The 24,986-nt window shown below is 43.8% G+C and overlaps 3 protein-coding genes across 7 annotated transcripts in view; 2 read left to right on the forward strand and 1 right to left on the reverse strand.

Annotated features, from left to right (window-relative positions):
• Positions 1-24,986, forward strand: part of dpr8 (defective proboscis extension response 8) — a 133,980-nt gene that overhangs the window by 61,233 nt on the left and 47,761 nt on the right. For 2 of the 5 annotated variants that reach the window (XM_070288275.1, XM_070288276.1), the window contains one exon: positions 11,885-11,949. The exons of the other annotated variants lie outside the window; for them this stretch is intronic. The gene's annotated coding sequence lies outside the window, so the exon portion shown is untranslated. The remainder of the gene's footprint in view (positions 1-11,884; positions 11,950-24,986) is intronic. 5 annotated transcript variants of the gene reach the window in all.
• Positions 4,575-5,808, forward strand: LOC108074188 (uncharacterized). Its single transcript, XM_017166126.3, has 2 exons — positions 4,575-4,806; positions 4,880-5,808. The coding sequence occupies exon 2, from the start codon at positions 4,890-4,892 to the stop codon at positions 5,655-5,657; it is 768 nt and encodes a 255-aa protein (XP_017021615.1). The 5' UTR covers positions 4,575-4,806; positions 4,880-4,889; the 3' UTR covers positions 5,658-5,808.
• LOC108074132 (ribosomal RNA processing protein 1 homolog) lies at positions 15,031-16,863 on the reverse strand. The gene has a single exon (XM_017166032.1). It carries the CDS (start codon positions 16,861-16,863, stop codon positions 15,031-15,033), a length of 1,833 nt encoding a protein of 610 aa, XP_017021521.1.

Below are 24,986 nucleotides of genomic sequence, written 5' to 3' on the forward strand. Positions count from 1 at the left end.
CCCCCCCCCCCCAGCCAGCTTTAAGATATCGTCAGTAAAGGCAAATAATGGCAATAATAAATAAATGCAATGAGAGGGGAAAGTAAGTCAGTTATCCTGAGTGATTTCCCACCTTAATTCATTATATTGCTTCCGCTTTTAAAAAGTTTGATTGCTTTTTCCCCCATTTTACAGCCCCCCGAAACACGCAGAGTTGGCTCTTTAGAACACTTTAAGAGCTACACAGCTACAGCTTCACCTCCTTTTCCTTTCGAAGCTTAATGGCGCCCACTTGTCGTGTTTTATATGCCGATTTCATTTTTATTTGACTCGCCAAAGCGCCAGGGCCAAGTGCATGCTGTGTGCTGTCCCGGCCACATTGGTAAACTTTTCATTCCGCCACGCACAGGCCCACAACATGCTGGCTCTCGGGCACCTTTCTCCTTCTCCTTCTCCTTCTCGTCCTGGTCCTGGTCCTGGTCCTGGTCCACTTTCAAATAATCATAAAAGAACGGCTCTGGAAATTTATTAAGAAACTTGGGCACTAAAAATAGTTGCTAACATCCTCGACGGGGACGAAGGGACGAAGGCAGGGTGGCCAGTAACGTTTAAAATATGTGGAAATGTGCTCAAATATAATAACACCAAGGCGGGCTGGAAAATCCGGAAAATTCAAGTTATCCAGTATGTGCAATAACAATTAAATGAAAAACAAAATAATAATAATAATTAGGAAAGAGGAAAGTCTGGCCAAAAATTATTGAATAGAAATTGAATTAAATAAACGTAGAAAATCAGAATCTCACTGCACAATTCAATTCCTTCAACAACTTGCGCTCGACTACGGAATATCTAGTGGCCTGTGCAAGTTTTACGGCCGATTTTCCATGTCCGAGGGATTTTTCGGCCAAGGCACGTTCATTAACCCCTGGGCCTGGGGGGTCGACCTTCCTTTTCCTATTTCCTATTTGGGCTCTTCTTCTGCTCCAGCGTCCTGTGAAATCCTTTTAATGGCATAAACGGGTTAAGCATTTTCGGTGACGTAAATATGAACAGCAGTGTGTGTCCACGACGGCTTGTCTGACATTGTCTGGTTTATCCGTTTCTGTATAAGCTTTCTTCCTCTGCTTTCGGCCAGGAGTCGTCGTTGAGCTTTAAGGCCTGAATTTCAGTTATGGCCAGGACGTGAGCACACACTGTCAGTGTCTGTGTCTGTGTCTGTGTGTGTGTGTGTGCGTGTGTGTGTGTGTATGGCCAACAGCAACACTCTCCTTGGCCAGCTCTGCATGTGTGCATTGGGCATTTTTCAAAATGGCAAACAAAGCGCGCGTGACAGGAAAAAACGGCCAGCAAATCGTTCACTCAGCCTCAGAAAAACCCAAAATCCATTTCCCGCCCACCCACACACACACACACTGTTTGTTTTTCTTAAAATTTCCAATTAATCAACTTAAAGTGTCCGAGCAGGAGCTTCCGAGTCTGAGCTCTTTAGCTTTTTAAGTACGAACGCCTACATCCTGCAGTCTTCAGCCAACAACTTAAGCCTCTGTACACTGAGCAAAAGGGTATAGTTGAGGCTCAAGATTATTATTGAGATTTTAAATTACTATACTTTAAGGGGTTTTAATTTATGGAACGAGAATATGGTTTTATATCAAATAATATATATATAACTTGATGTGCTTAAGAGAACGTATACAGACAGGCAGATCTAGAATGTTTGGGAACTCGAGAGCAAGCAAGAGAGTGCCCTCTTTCTCTCAATCTTTCTTTTTCCCTTTGGCTCGAGTACTAGGAAATCGTAAGGCGTTACGCATCTTATTCTGAATATTTTCTTATATTTATTTAGACCGATTTCACATCCTTGATTGGCTTGACTTTTCCCCACAGTGCAGCTATTATTATCTGCCCACTTGGCGCATTTTTCAGATGAACGGAGACGTTCTCATATGCTGGGCTCCACACATGTGCCATCAACGGGGGGGCCGGCAGCTGTAAAAGGGGTTGTCGGCGTTATTTTAAGCCACCCCTGCACCCGAATACGTTGAAGGTGACAATTGTTCATTTGTTTGGTCCTTTGTTTGTCCCCAGCAGCTGACAGCTCGGGTGCTTTGTGAGCAAGTGGTGGGGAAATAAAGAGAGGGAGATATGGCAGAAAGGATGACCGGAGAGAGATATGTACGAATGTGCGGCTAATGGGTCCTTTTTCTTTTTCAAATTAACGTTCGTTCGATGCGATTTCAAACAGCTTTGTGGGGTTCATCATCTAGCCCTCAAAGCTGCTAAAGTTCATTATGGAAATTACTTAAAAGCACTTGTTAATTTGTTAAGTGAAACTACTTATAGCTCCTGACTATTGCAAGTGACTCGGCGAAAGTTGCTAGCTAAATCGGAATTAAGCTCCTCTCAACACTTCCGCTGCTGGCATTGAGTTGGGCATCGAAATCCTTGCAATTGGTGATTTGCGATTGAGTTCCGCTCCCAAGGATGCCCGGGCACTTTGGCACTGTGGTCAACACAATCAGGATGTAGTCATCGCCAGCTGGCACCCCCATGGCTCACCTCCGCCGGTCGTCCCGTTTTCCCCGCCTTTCACTGAGTTTTTCCGGGTTTTTACCGAGTTTGCTTGAGCTCTCCCCCCGCTGACATAACTCCGAAGGCACTTGCTGACACTCATTGAAAACACAAACTGTATATTATGCCACTGCCACAGTTCTCATTCTCCTTCGGTATCCTTTTTGCCTTCTCCTTTCCCTATTTTCCTTTCTCCGGCCCCTTTTTCCGCCTCTGGCACTTGTTATAAATCACAAAACAAGTAAAAACCTAAAATGATCTAACAAAATGCTACTCCGAGCATCGGAAAAACTCAAAGACTGGAAACAGTCGCCCTGTAAGGTCGGGGGCGTGGCCGGCGAAGGTGAGTACTTTCGTCCCTTCGTCGTTCGTCCTTCGTCCCTTTTCTGGCCAAAGTGTGCAGCATTGCAGAAAATATTTCAACCAAAATGCTGAGGCTGAGTTTCCAGGCTCCCCGGGCGTCCCTGTTGCCAGACTTTCACCTTTTTTTTTTTGGTCATTTTGGCAGTTTGTAATGCGGTCAGGATATGTTCGGCAGTTCTCATTCACTCAACTCATTTTTTGTTTACAAGGAAGAGGGAGGAACCAGCACAAAGCGACTTTAAAATGCCCTGTTATGCAGACTTGACTAGATACTTACGGCTGGAGAGGTTTGCCTGGGAAAATATAAATATTTTGTGAAAGCTTGGGGAGTCTATATTCCTTAAATCCAGAACCCTCTTAAAACAGTCAAGTCCAAAAATAAACCGTATTACGCCATGCATCTTAAACTTTATTTTGTGTTTCCTGACACATTGTCACTTTTCATCTTAAATGACTCAAATGAAGTTGACCGATTTTACGGCCATGGTAAGCACCTTCTCCCTGATGCAACCTACGTTTACAGGGCATAACAATGACCTCATTCTTGTGTGTATTTGTTGGTGTGTGTGCTGCATTTTCTGCTGAGTGCTGAGCTCCTCCCCCCCTGCCCCGCACGAACTTTCTCATTTCCCAGCCGGCAAAAGTGCAGCAACAAAGTTAAAGCTTTCCCCTGCTCTCGCTCCTATTGACAACTGTGCTGCTTTTGTGCCAAAGAAGATTGTCCGCGCGGAGAGATACACCCCCGCCCACGAGGCACGGCCACACCCCCCCTGAAACACAAACCCAAAGTGAGCAGCAGCCAAAATGCCGCGGGCTCTTTGCGCGGCTGCATCGCTGGTAACAGTGACTGCAAAAAAACATTCCACTGCGCCAAGCAAACAGCCGCCGGCCGAACTCTGCCCAGTTGAGGTTGCGGTTATGGAGGGCAGGAGGACAGAAGGGCAGCGGGGCAGATCGGAGGCCGCAGTAAAACAAATAAAATCAAATAAAACGCTTATTGCACTGAGTGGGGGAGAGGTCGAGGTCGAGCGGTTATGGAGAGAAGCGTAAAATATCTGGCAGTGCAGCGAATGATGTGTCCATCACTGTACTGAAAGGGGGAAGCGAGACTGTACCTAGTGGCTATGGTCACTTTAATAAATGCAAATGCAAATGCTTTGTTTCGAAAAGCCCAATATGTCGCTGAAAAGTCAAATAAAATGTATTCGTGTAACCGTTTCGCTCAGTTTTTAACGAACCTATGACATAAAAATATTAAAATTGCTCAATTTATCGATATATTTTGGATGCTAAATATTTTATTAATTTCATATTTTTCAAAAGAAAAATCATCGCTTTATTTTTGCCATGTTTTCACGACCCTTAAATTAGCCTCTAATGAGAACTCTAATACAAATTTTAAGTTTAATTTTAGATTCTTGTTTATATCACACGTCACGCTTTAAATGTAAACCAAGCAATTCACAACTTTCGGAAATGTAGCATTGGAATCACTTGGATTCAATGTGTGAACTTGAAATCACACTAGAAGATACAACTTTTGTTATCGATGGTATTTTTTTGTTTTGTGTTTATCGATTACTCAGAAAATGCATACCAATGCATTAAAAGTTTCATAGGAAGTGCTGTGTAGTCATCTTGCTCGCACTTAGGTAAAGCCCTACCCTGTGGTGCTGGCTACTCTGTAGCATCCGACAGTAGATGGCTGTATAACCTTAAAACATAGTACTCCAAAAGAAGCCGGCAAAGCTACATTTTTTTTTTTTTATATAAAAAACCTTCCGCAGTCGTTCTCGAAGCAATTGTAAGAAGTCAACCAGACACCTATTTCCATAATCTAATCCATTAACAAGAAAAATAATTGTGCACAACGAAATACATACATACAAGGTAAAGTCGACAGTAATCCGTACATTTCTTTATTCTTTTCGATTGAAAATCGCGTGTGTTATATTGTTTTCAGCATCGTCGCCATGAACAACCAGTCCAAGTTCAAGATTATCGAGGATGCAGTACGCATTGGGGGCAAGGGTTCGATGCGCCGCAAGCGCAAGCGCGTCCCGGCCGCCGCGCCCTTGGAGGCGAAGCGTCTGCAGGCCTCATTGGAAAAGCTCTCGATCTACCAGATGCCGGGCATCGAGCAGTTGACATTCTCCATGGACGACAAGTCCGAGCGGGTGATCCGCATGCCCCATGTACAGGGGGACACGGGAAGTAACCTGCTCGTGATCAGTGGCACACCCAAGTACGTGGCTGCTCCCTACCAAAAGGAGCCGGCAAAGCCACCGCGTCGGTCGCCGCCACCACCGCCACCGCCGTCGCCAGCTTTCTCCAATACTAAGTCCGTCAAGAAGCCAAAGAAGTCCCGGAACCGCATCCGGTTGCGCAACAAGTGCATCCGGGAGCTGCTAACGGCAGGTGCTGGCGATGCCGGTGAGAACATTGACCTGGGATCGGCAGACGATTTGTTGGACAGCCCCAGATACTTTGGGGTCGGTGGCGGAGATGACGATTCCGATAAAACCACGGTACCGTCCGCCGGTTCAGACATGGATCAGACCATTGTGGGTGACGATTTCCTGAATGAGTTCGATGTGGGCGAAGAGAAGGATAGCGATGAACCGCAAACCGGGAGCGAGGAAAATGACAATGATCAGGATGACGACGACGATATTGACTGCGAGAACGAGGACTTTCAGTTGACCGTCGACGACATGCTGTCATGCCTGGAGGAGAACTGAGGAAACCCAGGCTAACACCGCACAAGCAAAGTACTTTATACGTAAAAATTCCACAGAATGACACAAATTTTCATATATTTCTTTATATTTTTACGCTTTGGTTTACCCAATTACTGAGTAAATAAAAAGAAACAACATATGTATGTACAAATCGGGCAACGCTTGTCTTCCTGCCGAAATCTAATCCAATATAACAAGATGCGAAACGCCTGGAGATATTCTCAATTTTAAACACCGCCTGTGGTCTTCCAAAGCAGTTCTTTTCATTTTCCTGCCGCTCTTGGGGCACATTAAGGGCCAAATTCATACAAAATTAATTTAACAAGCGTTTAAGAGGAAATGCCACGCCCTCCTCCCGCCGCCTCTGGGTTATCAGAATTTTGGAACTAACGTTCCGTGGCCCGCCCTCCCGGCAAACTAATCTGGGCCTCGAAAATTGTACGAAATTAATCTGCACATAAATTAAGCATTAAAATTTAATATATTTGTTTATGGGGCCTCAAAGTGCGAGCGAGCACAAGTGGGCGGTGGGCGGAGGTCGATGCTTGAGGTGGGCGTGCCGGAAGTGTGGAATATCTGGAACGTAGCATGTGCACATGCCATAGGTGTGTGTGTGTGTGTGTGTGAGTGTGTGAGCTCTTAGTGGTAATAAATAAATAGCAAAAAGGTAATAAAACAGATAGCGAAAGAGGAAAACAAAGGCAAGAAGGGACTCTGAATGAGGAGTGACTCGACCATGAGTTACCCGGTGCTCAGTGCTTGGCCTACTTTGGATATATTTTGAGTTTAATGTTTATTTTATTCAAGCTGATGTGTGACTGTTGGATTTCTACTTGGTCAGATGAATCCCTGAACTTTTGAGGGTCTAAAAGGCTTTAATAGGAATCTGGCATTCCTTTTTTGCAACAGAATTACTCGGTATGGCCAAAAGCACAGCTGGAAAAGGAGTGTTGCTGGCAGAGTTGAACCATAGACTTGATGTTTACCCTACTTACTTTCAAAATCAATTTATCCTATATTTAGATTGATATATTAAGTAGTAATATTTATGAAAAAAAGGGAAAAGTTTCTGAAGTTACCAAAAATATTTATAAAAATTATAATCAAATAATTTAATCACATCTAAGACCTATTTAAAACTGAAAAATATTTTTTATAACAGTATTTACAAGTAAAAGTAATAAAAATATATAAAATATATGAATAATCCCTACATGTTTCTTATTTATTAAATATTTATCTAAATTTTTGGCTTCTCGCTTTTTGCCAGCACTGGCTCTGTGAAAGGATCCGGAGCTGGTCTGCGGGAAATGAAACCTGCCAACTGGTCGACCATTATCGTATTAGCACATGCCACCAGTGATTATTATGAGGTGACCTCCTCCCATCCCGACCGCCGTCTCTGCTCCTTTGTTCTTTGTCTATGCATGCGTGTATAATTAATTTTGCACCCTTACCCAGCACACACACACATGTGTGTTACCCCACATGATCAGCACCCCGTGCCAGGTCCTGTTTGAAAAGCAGCGCGCTGGCGAGGAACAATAGATAGCCTGCGTCTCCTTGGAGGAGGTGGTGCCAGGCCAGGCCAGGCCAGGCCAGAGGGGCTGATGGTATGATGCAAAAAAGACCAAAGGACTTTCAGTTACCATTAGGTCGCAACAATGCCCAGTCTAATTGGCCATAGTTTGGTCTTCTTGATCTGGATATGTCTATATCTGGTCAATTTTTCAGGGTCTTCCCTGGAACCACAAGACCCTGCTCAGCTGGTTTCGTTATGAAGGGACAAAGAAACTCCGATTACAAACTAAATACTGAAAATAAAGGACCTTCCCTTTCAATGCTTAAAGCAACGATTTGATGAACTCGGCGAATGAGCAGAATTGTCATTTCAATTTGATTACTATTGTCGAACATCATCTACAATAATTCATAAAAGAATGGCTGGATGGAATCCGTGGTGCCCCCCGCGGTCGGAAGATGGATGAAGATGAATGGGCCATAAGAACATCTCATTAGGCTGAGTGAAAAATAGTCTCTCTTGGCAGGAAAAGTGCCACACCTACTCGAAACGGATCCGATCCGGGGTCGTAATTTGCTTTGTGCTGTTTGTCGCCATTTCTGTTTGGCTTCTAATGAAATACGCATTATTTGGCAACCGTCTGGCAGGCGAATTTAATATCTGGCTATAGGGTTCCTTGGAGGCTCCTTGGAGGAGGCCGTGTCGTGGTCTTGGTCGTGGTCGCGTCGCGTCGCCTTTCATCCGCAAACGATGTCATTCATTTTCAGTCACATGTGTGTGCCATCGCCATCCTGGATCTCGACATCGGGGACATTGTTCTGCGGTCGCAGGACCTGTCCTGTCGCCCGACTTAAGTGTTTATTAATATCGACTCGTGCGAACCCGGACATGTGTTGGCCCCAAATTGACTTTGCCGTTACTGATAAGGTCCCGCACACCACACACACAGCCTGTAGTTATTGTAACAAGCCATTTGTGATTGTTATCCGAGTAACGAAGACAACAGCTGGTCACTCTACAGCTGTATCCTTCGGATACGTTTCAAAAGAAAACCTTTGCTCCATTATATTCCACATTAAATCGATTCGAAGACTCGAAGTCGAAGTCGAAGTCCAGGTCCAGTGGGTGAACAATTGCCAACTGTATTTAAGTGCCAGGACCCTCGTGAAATGGCAATTACGAGCTGTGCTCCTCGAAGCCGGTCACGGGGTCAGCACTTCTTGCTGAGTTCACCCTCGGCGAGGGCTCTTCAATTATGGTAATCTATTTTAAGGGCTCTTATATCAATATTTTCGAAATCTCTGGGAGAATGAGTTGCTCCTTGCAGCTTTCTGCATCGCCAGTTCTTCTTCTCTTTGCGCAGAAAACTTTCCTTTTTGCCGGGCAAAACAGGGACTTCCCCGTCGAGCCAACCTGGCCAAATGCTGCAGCAGGCTTTCAGACCTTGGCAAGCCTCCACGCCAGCACAGAGACACAGAGACCTACACTCACGTTCCACTGGGTAATGTCTTTATTTTGGAAATTGCTTTGCTATTAAAACAAAATAAACGACGCGACGCGCAACTTATAAATTTTGTTTGAAAATCAAGTGAAATAAATGCAGTGGCAGAAGGAAATCTGGGGCGAAATCAAAGAAGGAAGCGAGGCGAAAACAAAGGCGCAAGACAAATACACAAAAAAATATATATGTATATATATACTATATGCCGGGTCTGGTAAAAGGGATGAGGGTTGGGGGGCAATAAATTTAACTTTTAGCCGGGGCTGATGTGCTTGTGTGTGGACCATAAATAGCAATGCAAAAGGATCGCTGGCTTCGGACTCGCTCTTTTGGCGGTTTGCGACTTTTCACATTTTATGGCCAAGGTCCGGCGGCACACACACACACACACACACACACAAAAATGATGGCCAATTGTCTGCTGGGTGTCAGCTAATAACTGGAGGGGCAGTTGTTACAACCTCTTGCCCCCTATATCAGGGGGCTTTCCGTTTGATTGCTTCAGAAAATATATCGGCGCACACATAGTGCTGCCCCCAATAATTGACATTGCTGTCTGAATGAAAATGTGTCAAAGCCCGCTGGCAACCACCTCTCCCCTCAATTTTTCATTTTAATTTCCACATTAATTTTCAATTCAATTTCGCCGCTCATTGTCATCGATTGAAGGCAGCAGCTTGCCTCGGCTCCCTTTCTGCCCCTGCCGCCGAACTTGTCAGTGATGAATGCCCCGCCCGGGAAAAAGTTTCTCAATTATATCTGGTTCCCAATCTGATTTTTATTTATTGCATATTTTCCCCACGCCCCCCTCTCCATCTTCCCGATTTTTAAGGCTGCCTTTTAATAACTGAAAAACTCTGATAATTTTGCCAGAAACTTTTGCGAGGCTGAGCTAATTAGGGGCAAGGGCGAGGGGCTCTTGTTCCTTTGATTTGTGAAGGTTTTTCCTTTGGCTTTTCAAGTCCACCTCTCCCTGTTAGGGGACAGACATCCCTCAAAGGCTAATAGTGCCTGAATTTTTGTTAATTCCCGTACTTCCCCTGACTCCGTTTCTGTTGGTGTTGCAACAAATAAAGTTGCTCCTCTTTCTGCTTAGAACAAAATTAACTTTGGCCACGTATATGTACAGTACGTACTATATACGAGCACCTACATAGAGAACCAACCTCCGGCGAGGGAAGACCAAGCTAACAAATTGATAGCCAGACTTTTGCTCAGTCGACTTTTGCCTTGCACTCACAATGGCGGCGAAAGTTTTCATTATGCATGTGCGCCGAAAACTTGGCAAACAAAGAGCGCCAAGAGGAGCGTGGTCTAGGAGGGGGATCCAAAAGTTTCCCAGGCGAAGCTTTGGCATAATTAAAATGTTTATGCGTTTAATTGCAAATGATGTTTGGGGCGAGAGAGCTGCCACGCACGCAATGACAATTGGTGTATCAAATTTCCCACTTGCCACGATGCGATTTCCCTTCCGAATTAAAAAGGATAATTGTTTTGGGTCCGCTCAAACGGAAAATTGTCTTTAAAATTTAATCAACGAGGCGGGGGAACCACATGCGGGGTGCAAGACCCAAGTGGAGCTCGAGCGGCTCCTGACCACAGACAGCGAGCAGGTCCTGGAAGGGACAACTTAGTTAAGTGGCTTGCCACAGAACCTGGCCTGGCCGAGACATTAAACAGCTTGATTACCTGCAAATTTCCAAATCAAATGCGTGCCAAAACCGCAGTCTGTTTAGACACTAAAAAGGGGTTAGAACGGTGTCAGTATCAGTCTTTTAAGAAAATCGTCAAAACATAGAAAGCAATATTCGAGTGTATAGTACAGGGGAAGGAGCAATTTACAGGAGCCAGATCTGGTGACAGCATGGAAATTGTGCGGTTAACCTGGAGTGGAAGAGATGTGTGGCCCAGGCGCATGAGGGAATGAGTGCGGCTTCCACTGGCTTAGCTGGCAGGGACACACTGTGGTTGTCACATCTTATGAAGGACAGCTTCGCTGCAGCAAGCTCATTCAGCCATCTCAAGTTCCAGCTGTTTATAGCCACATTTTTTGAGCCTTCCATGTCAATGCCTAACCAATAATTAATTCAGCTGAAGCAGCAGCCCTGCTCAACATGGAAAATGTAATTTTTTGCCTTGTCCCAGGAGGAGCCGCTTCTGCTCACTTACTTGCTGCTTTACATTTGAATAGCTCGGCAAGTCTCCAATCAGTCTTGCCTTGAGACATTCTTCTAGTTCATTTAATGCAATTTGCTGTCATCGTCACCCAATGAACTCTCCCAGTTCTCCCAGCTCTCCAGGTCCCCACCTCCTCGCCACGATAGGATCTGTATTGTCCTGCCCTGCCCTGCCCTGCCCTGCCCTGCTCCCAGGTGCCGTCCCTCGGCTGCTGTCTTATAAGACCCTGTTATCTTTCAGCTGCAACAAGCCAAATAAGCAAACCACCAGACACAACGGCAGGTACAGATATTTGGTTGTTTCTTGTAAGGTTGTGTATGTGTGCGTGTCCTGTGCTTGTTTGTGTGTGTTGCAAGGACGAAAACACCTGCCCGTTGAAGGTGAACAAGAAAGAGGCTGGAAGTGAAAGTAGTAGCGACCAGCAATACCCTGGGAAACTTGCGAGTTTGTAAAGGAAATGTAGCATTTACTTAGGCGTGAATAGATCCCTAAAACCAAGGATAGAAATACCCTTTTTTAAGGGATTTTTTCCTTTACCTTGAGCCTAATATACCCCTAAACTCTATGAACCCTGGGTTCGAACAAGATAAAGCAAACGTCTTGAAATGACTTCATCCCCGGGGACTTTTCGACAGCGCCAAAAATTTGTTTACGCTTTTTGTTGCTACTGTTTTAATGTAGAACCAGGACAAGGACCAGGACAAGGACCAGGACAAGGGTGAGGATGAGGGCGAGGACACGGACCCGGGCCAAAGAATAATTATATTCCTGGTCGTCGGCTCATCTGACGAGAGACGAAAGTTTTGCGCCTTGTTGTATGTACTCCCTGTCGCCATATCCATGCCGAAGGCTGAGCAAACAAAGAGCCCGGCAAATAGAATATGGAAATATCATTTAAAATGCGCTTAATGGGCGGCTCCCAAATGAGTTTGTCCTTTAAGCGGCTCTCCTTCTTTTTAGTTGGCAAGTGGAAAAGCTAATATGGCAAATATTTGATGTCTGTTTGTTTTTGTCCTCCATTTGCAGGTGGAAAGCGCGAGCAAGGAGCCCAAGAAGGAGCAAGAGAAGGTGCAGCCAGAATTAACACAAAGGTAAATTTGCCCTCGGAACTTTTGGTTGGGTGGTTGGGTTCATGGGTGGTTGGGTGGTGAGGCCACACTAAGCACACCGAGCACTCAAGGCCCCACAAAACTGTCATGCACTTCAGCAATGATCCGGCTAAGCCACTTATTTTAGTTTTAGGCCAAGTTGGGGAGGCCACGAGAGCCGGAGGCGATCCGAAACTGCAATACCCTTCGATGGTACATAATATCCTTGAATGTTGTACCTATTTATATTAAAAAAAAATAGATTAGTTATAATATACCTAAGGGTCCTGGCAGCTATTTGTAATGGGAAATAAGTAGAAATAGCTACCTTAAAACAGCCAAGGACCCTAGGACACGGCAGAGTACATTTTTTATATACTTTATGTATATTCGAGCAGGCTCTCCTCTCAGGTTCTCGGATTCATCCCCGGCTCCCGGATCCTTTATTCCTGCACACTATCTAGTCAGTCAGAGGCGAGTCGAGATTCAGACGCTTAACGAGCTACACTTCGCGATGGAAAAACTACTTTTCCGCCTGCCCTTTGCGCTCTTCCGCTCTCTCTCTCTCTCGTCCAGTTTATACCTTCTTTCTGTATGCTAAGTGAAATTTAATGCTGTGGAAAATTGTAAGATTTCAGGACTAATATTTATTTTAATATTTTTATGCCGAGCTGGGGCTGAGCTGCGAGAGGAGCTCTCCCTGGCTTGCCTGTCCCTGGCCCTCGCTGTGTGCGCAATAATTTCATTTGCAATTTCCCATTGCTGACCGAAATTAACACACAGACACAGAAAAATATACATACATACGTGGCCCATATATGAAATTAGTTTTTCGGTTAGCTTCTATTGTTGTTCGTGTGTGTGTGTGTGGAAATCCAAATTGCGAAATGATATTACCACAATATTACAGCTAGTTTTTCATTATTGCCCAAGTGGCTGGGGCACGTGTGGAAGACATAAAATACACAAACATAAATGCTCAAATGATCGCCCGGGAAAAGCGCCGCAAATTTAAACAAACAGCCAAACGTTTTTCGGTGCCAGTCGGGCTTTTCCAAATTGGCTCTCCTCTCTCCCGCGGAAGCCAGTCGCTTATGAAATTCTGGGCGGCAAATGGAGATGGCTAATGGCCCGTGGAAACGTGCCTGACTGCGCTGATTTGATGGGGAATGAGGTTGGGTCTCGTGGATTTCCCCAAAACCAGGCAAACAGTTTTACAAATCTGAACGGTTTCTATCTCAGTTTCGGCCAGAATGTTGCCTTCTTTCTTTTAAATCAAGTGCAGGGAATCCGATCCCCCCCGCTCTGCCTGCACCTTCAACAAGTCGCCAAAACGCCAAAATCCAATTTGCCACTAAGAAAATTCCATTAAGCCGGCTGCCTTTGCATGCACTCACTTCACTTTCGCCTCTCATCGGGTTCATTAGGGCTGGCCGGGCACAATAGCCACTGCCACTGGCATGGCTCCTGCTCCTGCTCCTGCCCCCGCCACTGGCACTGCTCCCTGCTCTGGCGCAAATTGCAAGGTGCATGATGCATTTTATGTACATATGCATTACGTATACGCCGTGTAGTCGCGATGCAATCACGCCGAAAATTCGTTTCCATATATTACACAAACACAGCGACACGCGATGTAGGCGTACACTTTGAGAAACGTAGTATTTAACTTGGCTAGTTTACAATGGTGATTCTCGGAGAGGGTTGTACTGGTGCTAGAAGCAATTAATTGTAAGTGTTTCTTTATGAATAGCAGCAGATGAGCTCCTTAAGCACATAACTTGAACTGGAGGCCTGCTCTGTCAAGGATTAGGAGGCTAAAAGGATGATCTTTCCGGGATTAAGAATCCGAAAGAGTGCTGGTTTCGCTGCAAAATAAATACTTAATCAGTTACTCAGTTGATTTTGGCTATTCTTTATCAAGGCGAGAGTTCTTCAAAGGTTAGGTTAGGTTAGTCCGGACGGCCCTCGAGGGGCCACACATAGGCCAATATCGCCCATAGCTATCCGGGGAAACTCCTGGATGGACCCAGAGACTATTTGTGCGGGTTTTGAGATCCTTGAATATCAAGGTGTTTTTCGCAAAGGCAAGGAGTTCGTCTGGACGCATCTTCTAGCGATGCCAGAACTGGAGAGCCTAGGTATCTCATTTTTGCCCTCGTCATTCTTCAAAGAAACTTCTACAAAAAAATTTTAAATAATATATTTAAAACCTCTTAAAAAATCTCCCTAAAAGAAGAAAAGAAAATATTACCTTCGGAACGATTTAAAAAACAGAGACTAATCAAAGACAAAGGTAATTAACTTAAGTTTCTATATATACATATAGATATTTTTAGTTAAAAAATAAACTATATGTTGAAAACCTTGTAAAAATATCCTAAAAAACAGAAAAGAAAACATGAACTTCGGCTGGCCAGTAAACTATCAAAAACAAAAGTAATTAGGTTATATTTTTGACATATACTTACCTCTAAACTTCCTTTTTTAAATCAAAGATTAGAGACCCAGAAATAAGTGTAGAATTTCTCCCAGTGCAGGCCTTGGTGCACACACCCATATACTATAATACAAAGGCTGGGGAGTGCAATGCACCGAGGAGGGGTAAAATGCTTTTGATTGTTTGGCCCTGGCAGTTATTTATATATATTTCTATTGACTCTACATTTTGCAACAACAGGCGCTGGGCAAGAGAGGGGGTTTGGTGGCTAAAAGGCAGGGGGTGTTTTTTGAGAGAGGTTGCCACACGCCCTTCTGTGTGGGCAGCGCTCCATTTCGCCATGAAGGTGTCTCCTTCCTCGGTCCAGTCCTCTCTCCTTTCAGCTACTGCGAATCCCAGCTCTTGTTCTTCTTCCTTCTCTTCCTTTGGGCTTTTTGGTTGGGTAGTTTATCTCTTGGTGTAAAATGCCAATTTTTGTTGCCGTTTGCGTTTTGTGTGTATGTGCGTGAGTATTTGGGTTGCCTGCATTTGAGCCGCTCGCTTTTGGCGAGTTTATAATATTTTGCCCTGCTGTTGTTATTAGGTTTTTGCAAATTGGTTTACAGGCCGACAGAGGCAATAACAAAGGCCTGGTAAAATGGGAGTTACCAGTTCGGTTCGATCTTGATCTTCACCCCCTTGGGTGACTTTGGAGTGGCTAGCCCAGGTTTATTGGTCTTCTTTGCCTGCTTGCGCGGGGGTTCGGAGATTTTCCCAAGATTTCCATGCTTCAAGGAGGCCTCAGAGGCCTTGGCTGCAGCCGTAGTCTGCGGCTGCACATCATTTTTCGGATCGGGCTGTCCTCCTTCCTGAGTTTTCGCCTTCAGCTCCGCCTGGACAGGATTTTTGGCATTGTGCTGCTCCACTTTAGTTTTCTTTGCCTTGGGCTCGCCATTTTCGTTTCTTAACTCCGCAGCTTGTTCCACCGCACAGGCTGTGTTGGCCTGTTCGCCACTGACCCTCGGCTGTGTAATTCCAAAATGATGATCAAGCCAATTGGCAGTCTCCAATAAATTAAATTTGTTAAGCAGGAACAGATGCCTGCGCGAGATAGCGACGTGTTGTTGCCCTCCAAGCTCCGCCTGCTGGCTGGTCAGGAGTGTTTCTTTATCTGGCAGTCCGGCAGTCTTTATGCGTGGTTCCAGCTGCTCATTGACTAGTTCCACCTCATCGTTGATGCTGGATGGCACGCTTATTGTTTCAATTTTGATGTGCTGCAGCTCCGGTAACAGGATCTCACCCAGTTCGCCACTGTCTGTCTGCAGAAGCTTCTTCTTTTCATGGTTGACTGAGGGAACGGAGATTTCCCGCTTCAAGGCGACGTCTCTGGCATTGTCCGACTCTTGGTTGGCTTTGGGTGTAGCCGTTTCCTCATTCTGGTCGACCACCGTGGGCCTGGTCCGCACTCCAAAGGGAAACTCCCCGCTTTTATAGGTCTCATAAAGCTTGAGAAGATCACCCAAAATCTTGCGCCGATTGCGGTTTATCTTGCTGGAGCCTATCAGGTTCTGCAGCTCGTCCAACACGCAGTCTGCATTGATCGGCAGCACTGGCAACTCACAGTCCACAATTCCCACCAGGGGCCCGAGGGAAAAGGTCTCCTTTTCGGGACTTTCAAAGTCATCAATAGAGGCCGTAGGGAAGCCCATACGCTTCCAGGCATTGTACTTTTTGCTATATGACCGCCCCAAGTCGCTTTGGTACACCAGGTGGTGCAGCACCTTGGCACGGCACTGGGCTAGCAGGTGGCCATCGAGTTGCGTGGCCACGTATGTGACGAACGGAAGCAAAAATGTGTTTACCTGGGCGGCAGTGATGTCGCCATCGGCCTCCTTGGCCAGTTCCTCGAAGAAAATTTCCAGATAATGCATGGTGAGGCCACGGCTCTTGGGCTTTTCGGAAAGGACGATCGTCTGCATGCTTTTGTTGAATGCGCCGATCAGCTCCGCTGACCATTTAGTGTGCTTGAACACACGCAGCACGTGGCGGAGCATGCGACGAACGAGCATCAGCACCCACTTATCCATGCTCTTCAGTTTGACTCCCGAGTGTTCCTCGCTTGTGGTGCGCATGAAGGCACTGAAGTAGGCCAGGCTCAAAGTGGTGTTGCCACCAAAGCTGTCCACCATTTGTGCGGCCTGTTCAACCAGTTCCTCTCGGTCCTGCGGCTTCTCCGACATCCGTATGGTGTGGAGCAGACCCTTCCAGATGCGCATCAAGTTCTCTTCGGGGTAGGGGAACGGGCTTGTGCCCCGCAGAGTGAACCAGTGGGGTAGGTGGCAGATCTGGTACATCCGTTCGGCATTGTTTTCACTATAGAGGCAGCCGATGATCTTGTCCTCTTGGGAGAGGAACTTAGCCTCCTTGGGCACCTTCGCTGGTGTTGGCCCCTCAGCACTCGCCTGGGCGCTGCGCTTATTTTGCTTTTTGCGAGGCATTACAGTTTGTCTAATTTAACTTAAAAGTTCAATCGGCGAAAATTAATATTAAATTAATGACAGCAATCCAACCAGAGTGACCCTGCTTTGTCGTGAAGAACATATATCGAGTATCGAGTACAAGTATATCGAGGAATCGATAATTTTTAGAGAAATCTACCGTTTTTACTTCCATAAGAATATTCCCATTCACAAACCGGGCAAGGAAATGCCTTGTCTACATCAAACCAGATCTTATTTATAAAGGAAACAAATTGATTACTCGTTGATCTATTGATGTTTATTTAACACACCATAAAAAAATGAATATATTACGTATTTATTTGTTAAATAATTCTTTTCTGAGACAACCCAAAGCCCTTAAAAACACTCAGCTTAAAATACAAACCTTTTAAATGGAAACGTGAGCAATAGTATAGTAAAATAAAGCTACACTACTATTTTTAAAAACAAATTAATTTGATTTAGTTAATTAAAATATTAAAACGCAACAAATATGTAAGTATTTGAGACCACTGGAAATGCAAATAAACAAATGTGAATAAGCTTATGGCGATTTTATGCTGCTTTTAAAGAAACAATTGAACTACTGAAAGATATTTAATCACTTTGCTAACTATTAATAACAACCAAGTAAAATGTTTGAGCAATAAATATATTTAGCCTTCCGATAACAAAGCTTCTGCAAAGAGCTTGTGAAACGTGAAGCATAAAAAAAATAAATCGTAAGATTTAGCCCAAGTTGAAAAGGAAATCCTAAGGTGTACAGCGAAGCAGTTTGTATGTATACTTTTATTTGTTAAAAGGTTTTTAAGTAATAAATGACTACAAAGTTTAGCACTTATCGATATATGTATATTGTACCTTTATTTATAAATTGCAATTGCATTACGCATTAATGTTTCATTTTTTGTGTTCCAAATTTGTGAGAATTGCCAGCTTAGGCGAAAATGACAGTACAGATTTATTTATAATATAATAATTTATTACTAAGTAATATAATTGATGGCTTTCAAGATTACTTATGATAATTACAAACCTAAAAAGAAAAAAGGTAGGATTAAAATTAAAAAACAAGCTTCATAATTCCTTAGAACTAATATGTACTTATATACATTTAAGCTTTTTTTGTTTTGTTTAAGTAGCTATGTATAAATCATTTATAAATTTTTACTAATAACATAAATATATATTTTGTTCAATAGGAAATAGAAATAAATGAACAACTGCAGCAATTTCAAGTGGCATTAAGCTAAAAAGCTGCGTCGCTTCATTCCCAATTATTCCAATATGTACATAAATATATGCTATGTATACATACGTACATAGGTATGCATGTATGCTATGTATACATCCATAGATTATGTACATCGGAAAACTAATGAATATTGGCTTATTTCTTTGTTTCTCCTTATAGATATAATATATTCTTATTTCTTAAATAACTGAGTAAGCATATATGCCAATTGCAGGGAAGTTCTACCGAAAGCTCTATCCATCCAAAAATTTTCAAGTTAAAATTCTTTAAATTCCACAATTATTTCGACATCGAAGCAAAGAGATAAACAAACGTACATACAATGTCAAGGAACAATGGCAAACGGGAAAATAGGGGGGGAAAATTGGGGAAAAATAGGGAGAACCGCGGCAAATTGGAAAAAGTCAAAATCGAGAGATATATGTACATTCATATGTACATATGTATGTATGTATGTATGTACGTATTTACATACATGTGCAACCGAATGTGAATGTGAATGGGAAAGTGGCTGTGGCTCTGCGGCTGTCTGTGGGAATGCTTCCAAATGACAAACATTTCAATTAAATTCCAATTTGAATAAATTCCTAGCAACCAAAAACAAACTCCGTTTAACGTCTTCCCTCCGAAAAAGTCCAAATGAAATAAAATGAGGAAAAGCGAACGGAATGTAACAAGCAGAAAATTACATCAGCGACTGTCCGAAAGTCGAAGGAAAATGCCAGAAACAGGAGGACAGCACAGTGGGCATCAGTCGGGGGGCTATATATACATACATATATATACGTACATATGTTTGTAAATATGTATGTATGTAGCTAGAAAACGCACCAGCATCAGAAACTAATTAAGAGAATTGCAATTGACAATGAGACGAGACAGGAGCGAAGAGTCCTGTCGCATAATGAGCTCCGGTCTCGGGGTTTCGGGTTCCGCGTTCCGGAAGAGCTACAGTGATGGCTTAGATGAAAGTCGGTATAAAAGGAGAGTGGATTGAAGGTGAGGGTTGCTTCCTCTTTAGCAGATAAACCCTTTTGCCCGATCAGCAACATCAGACAAAGCTATCTAGATCTTTCTAGAATATATATGTACATATATATTCCGGAGCTCCCTCGAGCCATTGAATAAAAATTTAGGAAAATCAGGGAATATACATACATAGCTTTTTTCTGTATTTTTCTCTTCTTTTTGATCATAAGACTTCACAATAGTATTATGATTCCCCCGAAATTCTCACTTTATACCCATGAAAGTGAGTTTATATTCAGAAAAGTCTCCTCGATCCTTTCGCTAAGCTGACATGCTTCACATTATCGCCTGGCATAAATACCATAAAAAGCCACTGAGCGTTGAATCAGAAAGAGATAGAACCAGCAAGAGAAAGAGATAGCAAGAAAGGGAGAGAGAGATAGAGAGAGCGAGACAGAGACCTTCTATCGACCTCAATTCAGGGGCTCCGGCTTCAAATGAAATTGTAATTTTATACAGTGGCAATCGCCAAGTCGAGCTGCTCTGGGCCGGGCCAAAATGGGAAAGACGAGCCGACGGGCGGAAAACTTGCGGAAAAATGAGGGAGGCATTGCTGTAGGAGGGGGGCGTGGCACCACACACCGACCTACGTGCTTGGCTAGGCTCCCTGTTTGTACGTGACAGGCGAAATCTTATATTTCCTATTTCTACCTTTAATTCTGGAGGTCTCTTCTCCGCCGCCTGGCACCGCCTTCTCTGATGACCACAATTTGTAGTCATTGAGTGTACCTGAAAAACCAGATTTCTCACACAAGGAGAAATGAGAAAAATCCTTGGGCGAGCCAAGAGGAGAGAAATGAGAGCGAGGAGTGAAAACGAAAACGAGCCACTTGTGTTGTTCACTTAAATAGTTGCAAGTTAATTAAGTTAAAATATGGCCAAGAACACGAAGGGAGCTGGAGATAGAGACAGAGACAGAGACAGAGAGAGAGAGAGAGAGAGAGAGAGACGGAGAGAAAGAGATAGACAGTCGGAGAGATATAGAGAAAGAGCGTGCCTATTAAAGGAAAGTGCACAACTTGAGAGACAAACTCAGTTACAGTTGGCGTTCGGGGCAACGGGGCGTATGTGTGCTATGTCCTTGTCCGTTGACTAATAGCCAAGATGTATTTAAGCAGGACACATTTCATAGCTACAGGACTTTTTCCTCCAGGCTCTAGTGTGTATGGGTGTGTGTGTGTGTGTGGCCTGCATTAGACAAATCATAAGGCGTAAACTAAAGATGATTGAAATGGAGAAGACACGGCACTCGGAGCAGGAGCAGGAGCAGGAGCAGGAGCAGGAGACGGAGACTGTGACCTGGGAACCAAGGACCTGAGAAGTGCAGGGGCCAGAGGCCAAACTTTTGACGCCAGACACAAGTGCTTGAGTTATCTCAGAAGCAATTATTTTATCAGGGACTCAAGGATGTTTCATAAAAATAAGGAAAAGGAACAACAAGACCTCTCTCAGGAGTAATCCATTGTACTTAGTCAGGTGTCCCTTTGGAGAGTCGCGGTTCTTATTGAATGATTAATTGATTGATGGGCTAGGCAACTGATATTTGAGTGCATAATTAAGGCAAATATTCGAGAAATATCTAGAACTTTGAATTAAATTCAACGTCTCTTTTTGTGTGCTTCAAGCAAATGCAATAATTATAAACAGTAACCTCAGATTCCTTCAGGGCCCAGGCCAAAGTTTCCCTACCATTTTTGTTCATTTTTATTTCTTGCAGCTTTAATTAGAATTTTCAGCAATCAATCTTAGAGGGTCGAGAGGAGGCGAAGGAGGGAGTACTGTTTTGTATTGATTAAAAACCAATATAGAGAAATATGCGCGAGGCGAAACTTTCGCTGGAGAAAGGACGAACTTGGTGGCAGCGCTGGCTTTCATCCCATAATTATTGAACTGAAACTTTCACCTGTAATGAGACACCCAATGCCGCCCAGCTTGCTGCTGTTTTCTAATTAGTTTTTAATACATTTTCCACACACACACACCCATGCATCGTTCACATGCGATACAAGCCGCTTACAGGGGATCAAAGTCACTCAATGACTAATTAGCATACACAAAAAAAAAATATATATACATATTTCCCAGTATTAGTTTTCAAATTTACCATATTTATATTTTAAATGAAAATATTTATAAGCTTTTTAATACTCTTTGGAATGAACATGAATTTATTTGGAACTATTACCTCTTAACTTGCATAATTTTTATTTCTGTGTAGCTCTAGAGCTTCACTTGAGGCTTGTGTGCCCATAAATAATGGCAAATGTTATATTTTATGTAGACTTTGCGAATTAATACTAATTTCTATTGCTGAACTGGCCACGCGCTCGCTTTTCCGCCCCCATTCCTCTCCGATTTCCATGGCATGTCAGAAAAGTTTTTCGCCTTTGTTTGTATATTTCTGTCTCTATTTCGCTTAGCTGCCTTTTTGAAACTGGGGGGGAAAAAACAACGTTTGCCATTTCGACAGCCGTTTGATGGCTGCGTTGCCCCCAGTTCGGATTCTGATTCGGATTCTGATTCCGAATCAGAGTTCTGCTGCGGTTAGCATTTTTCCCGCTCTCTCGTTTTAGTTGTTGTTTTGAGCCGCCATTGCGTGACAGCCATTTGTGTCACCCCCCCACCCCCCCTCCGAACCACCCCCCACTCTACTCCACTCCACGCCCACTCGAGTGCCCCCGCCTCTAGCCGAAAATTCTTGAGACTCTGAGTGCCTGAATGACAGACAGCAGGACGGACAGGCGGCAAGACAGACTGGCTGACTGACTGACAGCGAAATCATTGAAATGTCACTTGTGCTGTCACTTTTGCGGGTCTGCCTTGCGGTGGTGTCGTGTGGGTGCTGCCACACACTGAAAAATAAATTATCCCAGTCGGGGGAAAGCATCTACCATATATAGAGCTTAATTTAGGGGGATTACAGTGGCAGAGATTGCTTGAGGATTTATTTTCAATCTGAAATACATGTTCCTGGCGAGATGTGTGTTCTTTCAGCTATAATTTTTCTTGAGTGTACAAGTGTGGTTACCTGCCTTTTGCCACATATAGTATTCAATTTCAGCGGGAAAAGTCACTTAATATACCTTAATTGAGCTGCCTTTAAAGACACCAAAAGAAAACTAAAATGAAAAATCGAGGGGGAAATACATAAGCAAGAAATTGCAGAGTTTTTTTTTAACTAAAGCTTGTATTGAAGAGGTTCATGCACCTGCAGCAGGCCTATGCTGGCCACTGCTACTGTCACAGGTGAAAAAAACTCATAGATTAGTTCAGGGTTTTTGCCTCGAAGTGAGTGACAAGTCCGGCACTCGGACTGGGAATCCCCGGGAGCGAAGTATATGCATGTCCCATGTCTTTTCGGCTTTTTCTACTACTACGATTGCTCACGGGGCTCCGACTGGCACCTGCACTTTCTTTCGCTTTCGCACAACGGCGCTAAAAGCATTCCCTGTCATGACTGCCCCTAAAAGCATGCTGCATAATTCCGGGCTCCTGGCCAGGACCCATGGAAATGCAATACGTGCCCCTAGGTAAATGTGCGCCAGAGTCTGACGCTGTGGCGCTGTGGAAATATTGCCTGTCAAACATACATATCGTTGGCTTAATTCATGCGTGGCCACTCCCCAGCCCGGATCGCGCAGGTCCTAAATCAAACTCAAACATTTTCCAACCTTCATCCCGCGTCCCATATCCCTTATCCCTTATCCCTTATACCTTCCCGTATCCATCTCAATCCCGCGGCATATGTGGGCGTGCGTGCCGAACGGGGGCAAGCCAAAAATCGGCGCATCCATAAGCCATTTGATGTGGCACGTGAGTCAGCTTATGAAGATCCAAAAATTCTATACAGAAATAAACTGGAATCTCTCTCAGATATTCACGAATGCGAATATGCCCTTTCCACATATATGTACATGCCGCACGGCATGCCAAAGGTATTCGACTCTTCCCCTCTGATGGAAATATTTCCATCATTTTCAGGTCACACATCAGGAAGCACAAATATGCACAGGAAGAAAAAGTTGCTGGGTCATTAGGTAGCATATATATGTATTTACTTTGTTTTTTAATAAAATGATTTGAAACTTTTTATATGGAATATTTATGGAGTTTAAGAGATGCTCTTTGTGTGTGTTCAATGAAGTCAAGTCTAAGGATAATGATGTACCCTTCTTAATTACTCTCCACTTTTATATTTATTATTTAAAGTAAAGTAAGTACTTTTACTATATGCAAATCCAACTCCTTTTGTCCTGCCTTTAAGACTTTTACCCCGATACTTAGATCGTGTTCGAGATTTGTATTTATTATTCCACTTTGTGCGGGTTAAATCAAATTTGCATATAGGACGTCGACTCCGGCACTCGCCGAACACTTTCCTACCCCGACTTGATGAAAGACTAAGAGCTGCCGCCATATTATAATCAATGGGGGTGGGTGTGGGTATGGGTGTGGGTGTGGGGGGCGGCAACCGCCTCTTCCGCTCTCTCTCTCTCTCTGGGTGTGTGTGTGTGTGTGGGCTGTGAATTGAGGTTTTCACTTCAAATTGGTTTGGTTTAGTTTGCTGAATGGATTTCGGTTAGCGCGCCAAGTGCTGCGGTGCCCAAGAAGATGTTTTATGCCCCAACCAAGTGTGGGTCTGGATATCTCGTCGAGGGTTCGTGGGGTTCTGGGTTCAGATTCCGGGTTCTGGGTTGCCTTGTGCGTGTGTGTTTTAATCATTTCACGTGGCAGCCAGGCAGGCTCAAGGACACCATCGTGTGTTGGCCAGGAAACGGTAAAAGGAGCTGGTAGCTGCCAGGACACCTCCCAATCAGTTGCTAGTCAATCAGGGGAAAGAGCGGCCTAAAAGCCGGCAACGAACTCAAATCAAGTTTTAGCCCGAGTGCGGGCCAAAGTTTTCCACTCCGTTCCCGTAACTAATATAAACATGCATGCCGGCGGGCAGGAACTCCTCCGATCTCCGGAGCGCCCGTCTCTGTGTGTGTCTAAGTTATTGAAGTTGATTGTGGCTGCCTGTCCCTGTTTGACTGCCTGCAGGCAAGTGTTGGCAACAGTGGGTTAAGTAGCGGGTCCGGGAGACCGCAAAATGCGTGCACGTTATGTTTACTGATTGAAGTTCAAGCGTAGGCCAAATTAAATACAGCAAACTTGTACTGGAAGCGAGAAAATGTAGTCAGAAGAGGCGGTTACACTGGGAGAAATAGGTGGGTTTTAATTATTATTATTATTTTGTTTAAGAAAAAAAGATAATAAGGAGACTTGCTGGTTTTTATGGCAAATATTTCATTGGTTTTTACATAATACCATTTTTTAATCTCGTATAAATATTTTAAAGTATAAGGAAACTTTGCAGTTGGGAATTATAAAGTAGTTTGCCCATATGCTTGTTCTCCTTTGGACTTCCTTTTCCTCTAAGGTTCTACTCCGAATTTTAAGAAAATGACTTTTAAATTAAATGTGTAAACAAAAGGAAGGAAGTGCCTCTTATACTTCCTGCTCTTGTTAGTGATTGTGATTTTCCCAGAGATTTCTATTAGCTCCTGACTGATTTTCCTCAGTGCATACCTCTACAGTTAAATGACAAACAAATGAAGAGCGAAAAAGTGAGAAAACTAAGGAACATCTGACAAGAGAAAAGAGAAATAGAAGAAGCTGCAGATATTCAGGTGTAAAAAAGCGTTGCTCCTTCATTAAAAGCGTTTGATGTGTGTGCCTCTATGCGTAGAGTTAACCCATATGTCACGTATTTGTTTTGCAGTTGCTCAAAATTGTCCAATCTAGTCAGTTTCCTACTCTTTTTTTTTTTTTTTTTGGATATTTCTGTGTGTGTGTC

Source organism: Drosophila kikkawai, chromosome X (genome assembly GCF_030179895.1).
Source record: "Drosophila kikkawai strain 14028-0561.14 chromosome X, DkikHiC1v2, whole genome shotgun sequence".
NCBI classification, from domain to species: domain Eukaryota; kingdom Metazoa; phylum Arthropoda; class Insecta; order Diptera; family Drosophilidae; genus Drosophila; species Drosophila kikkawai.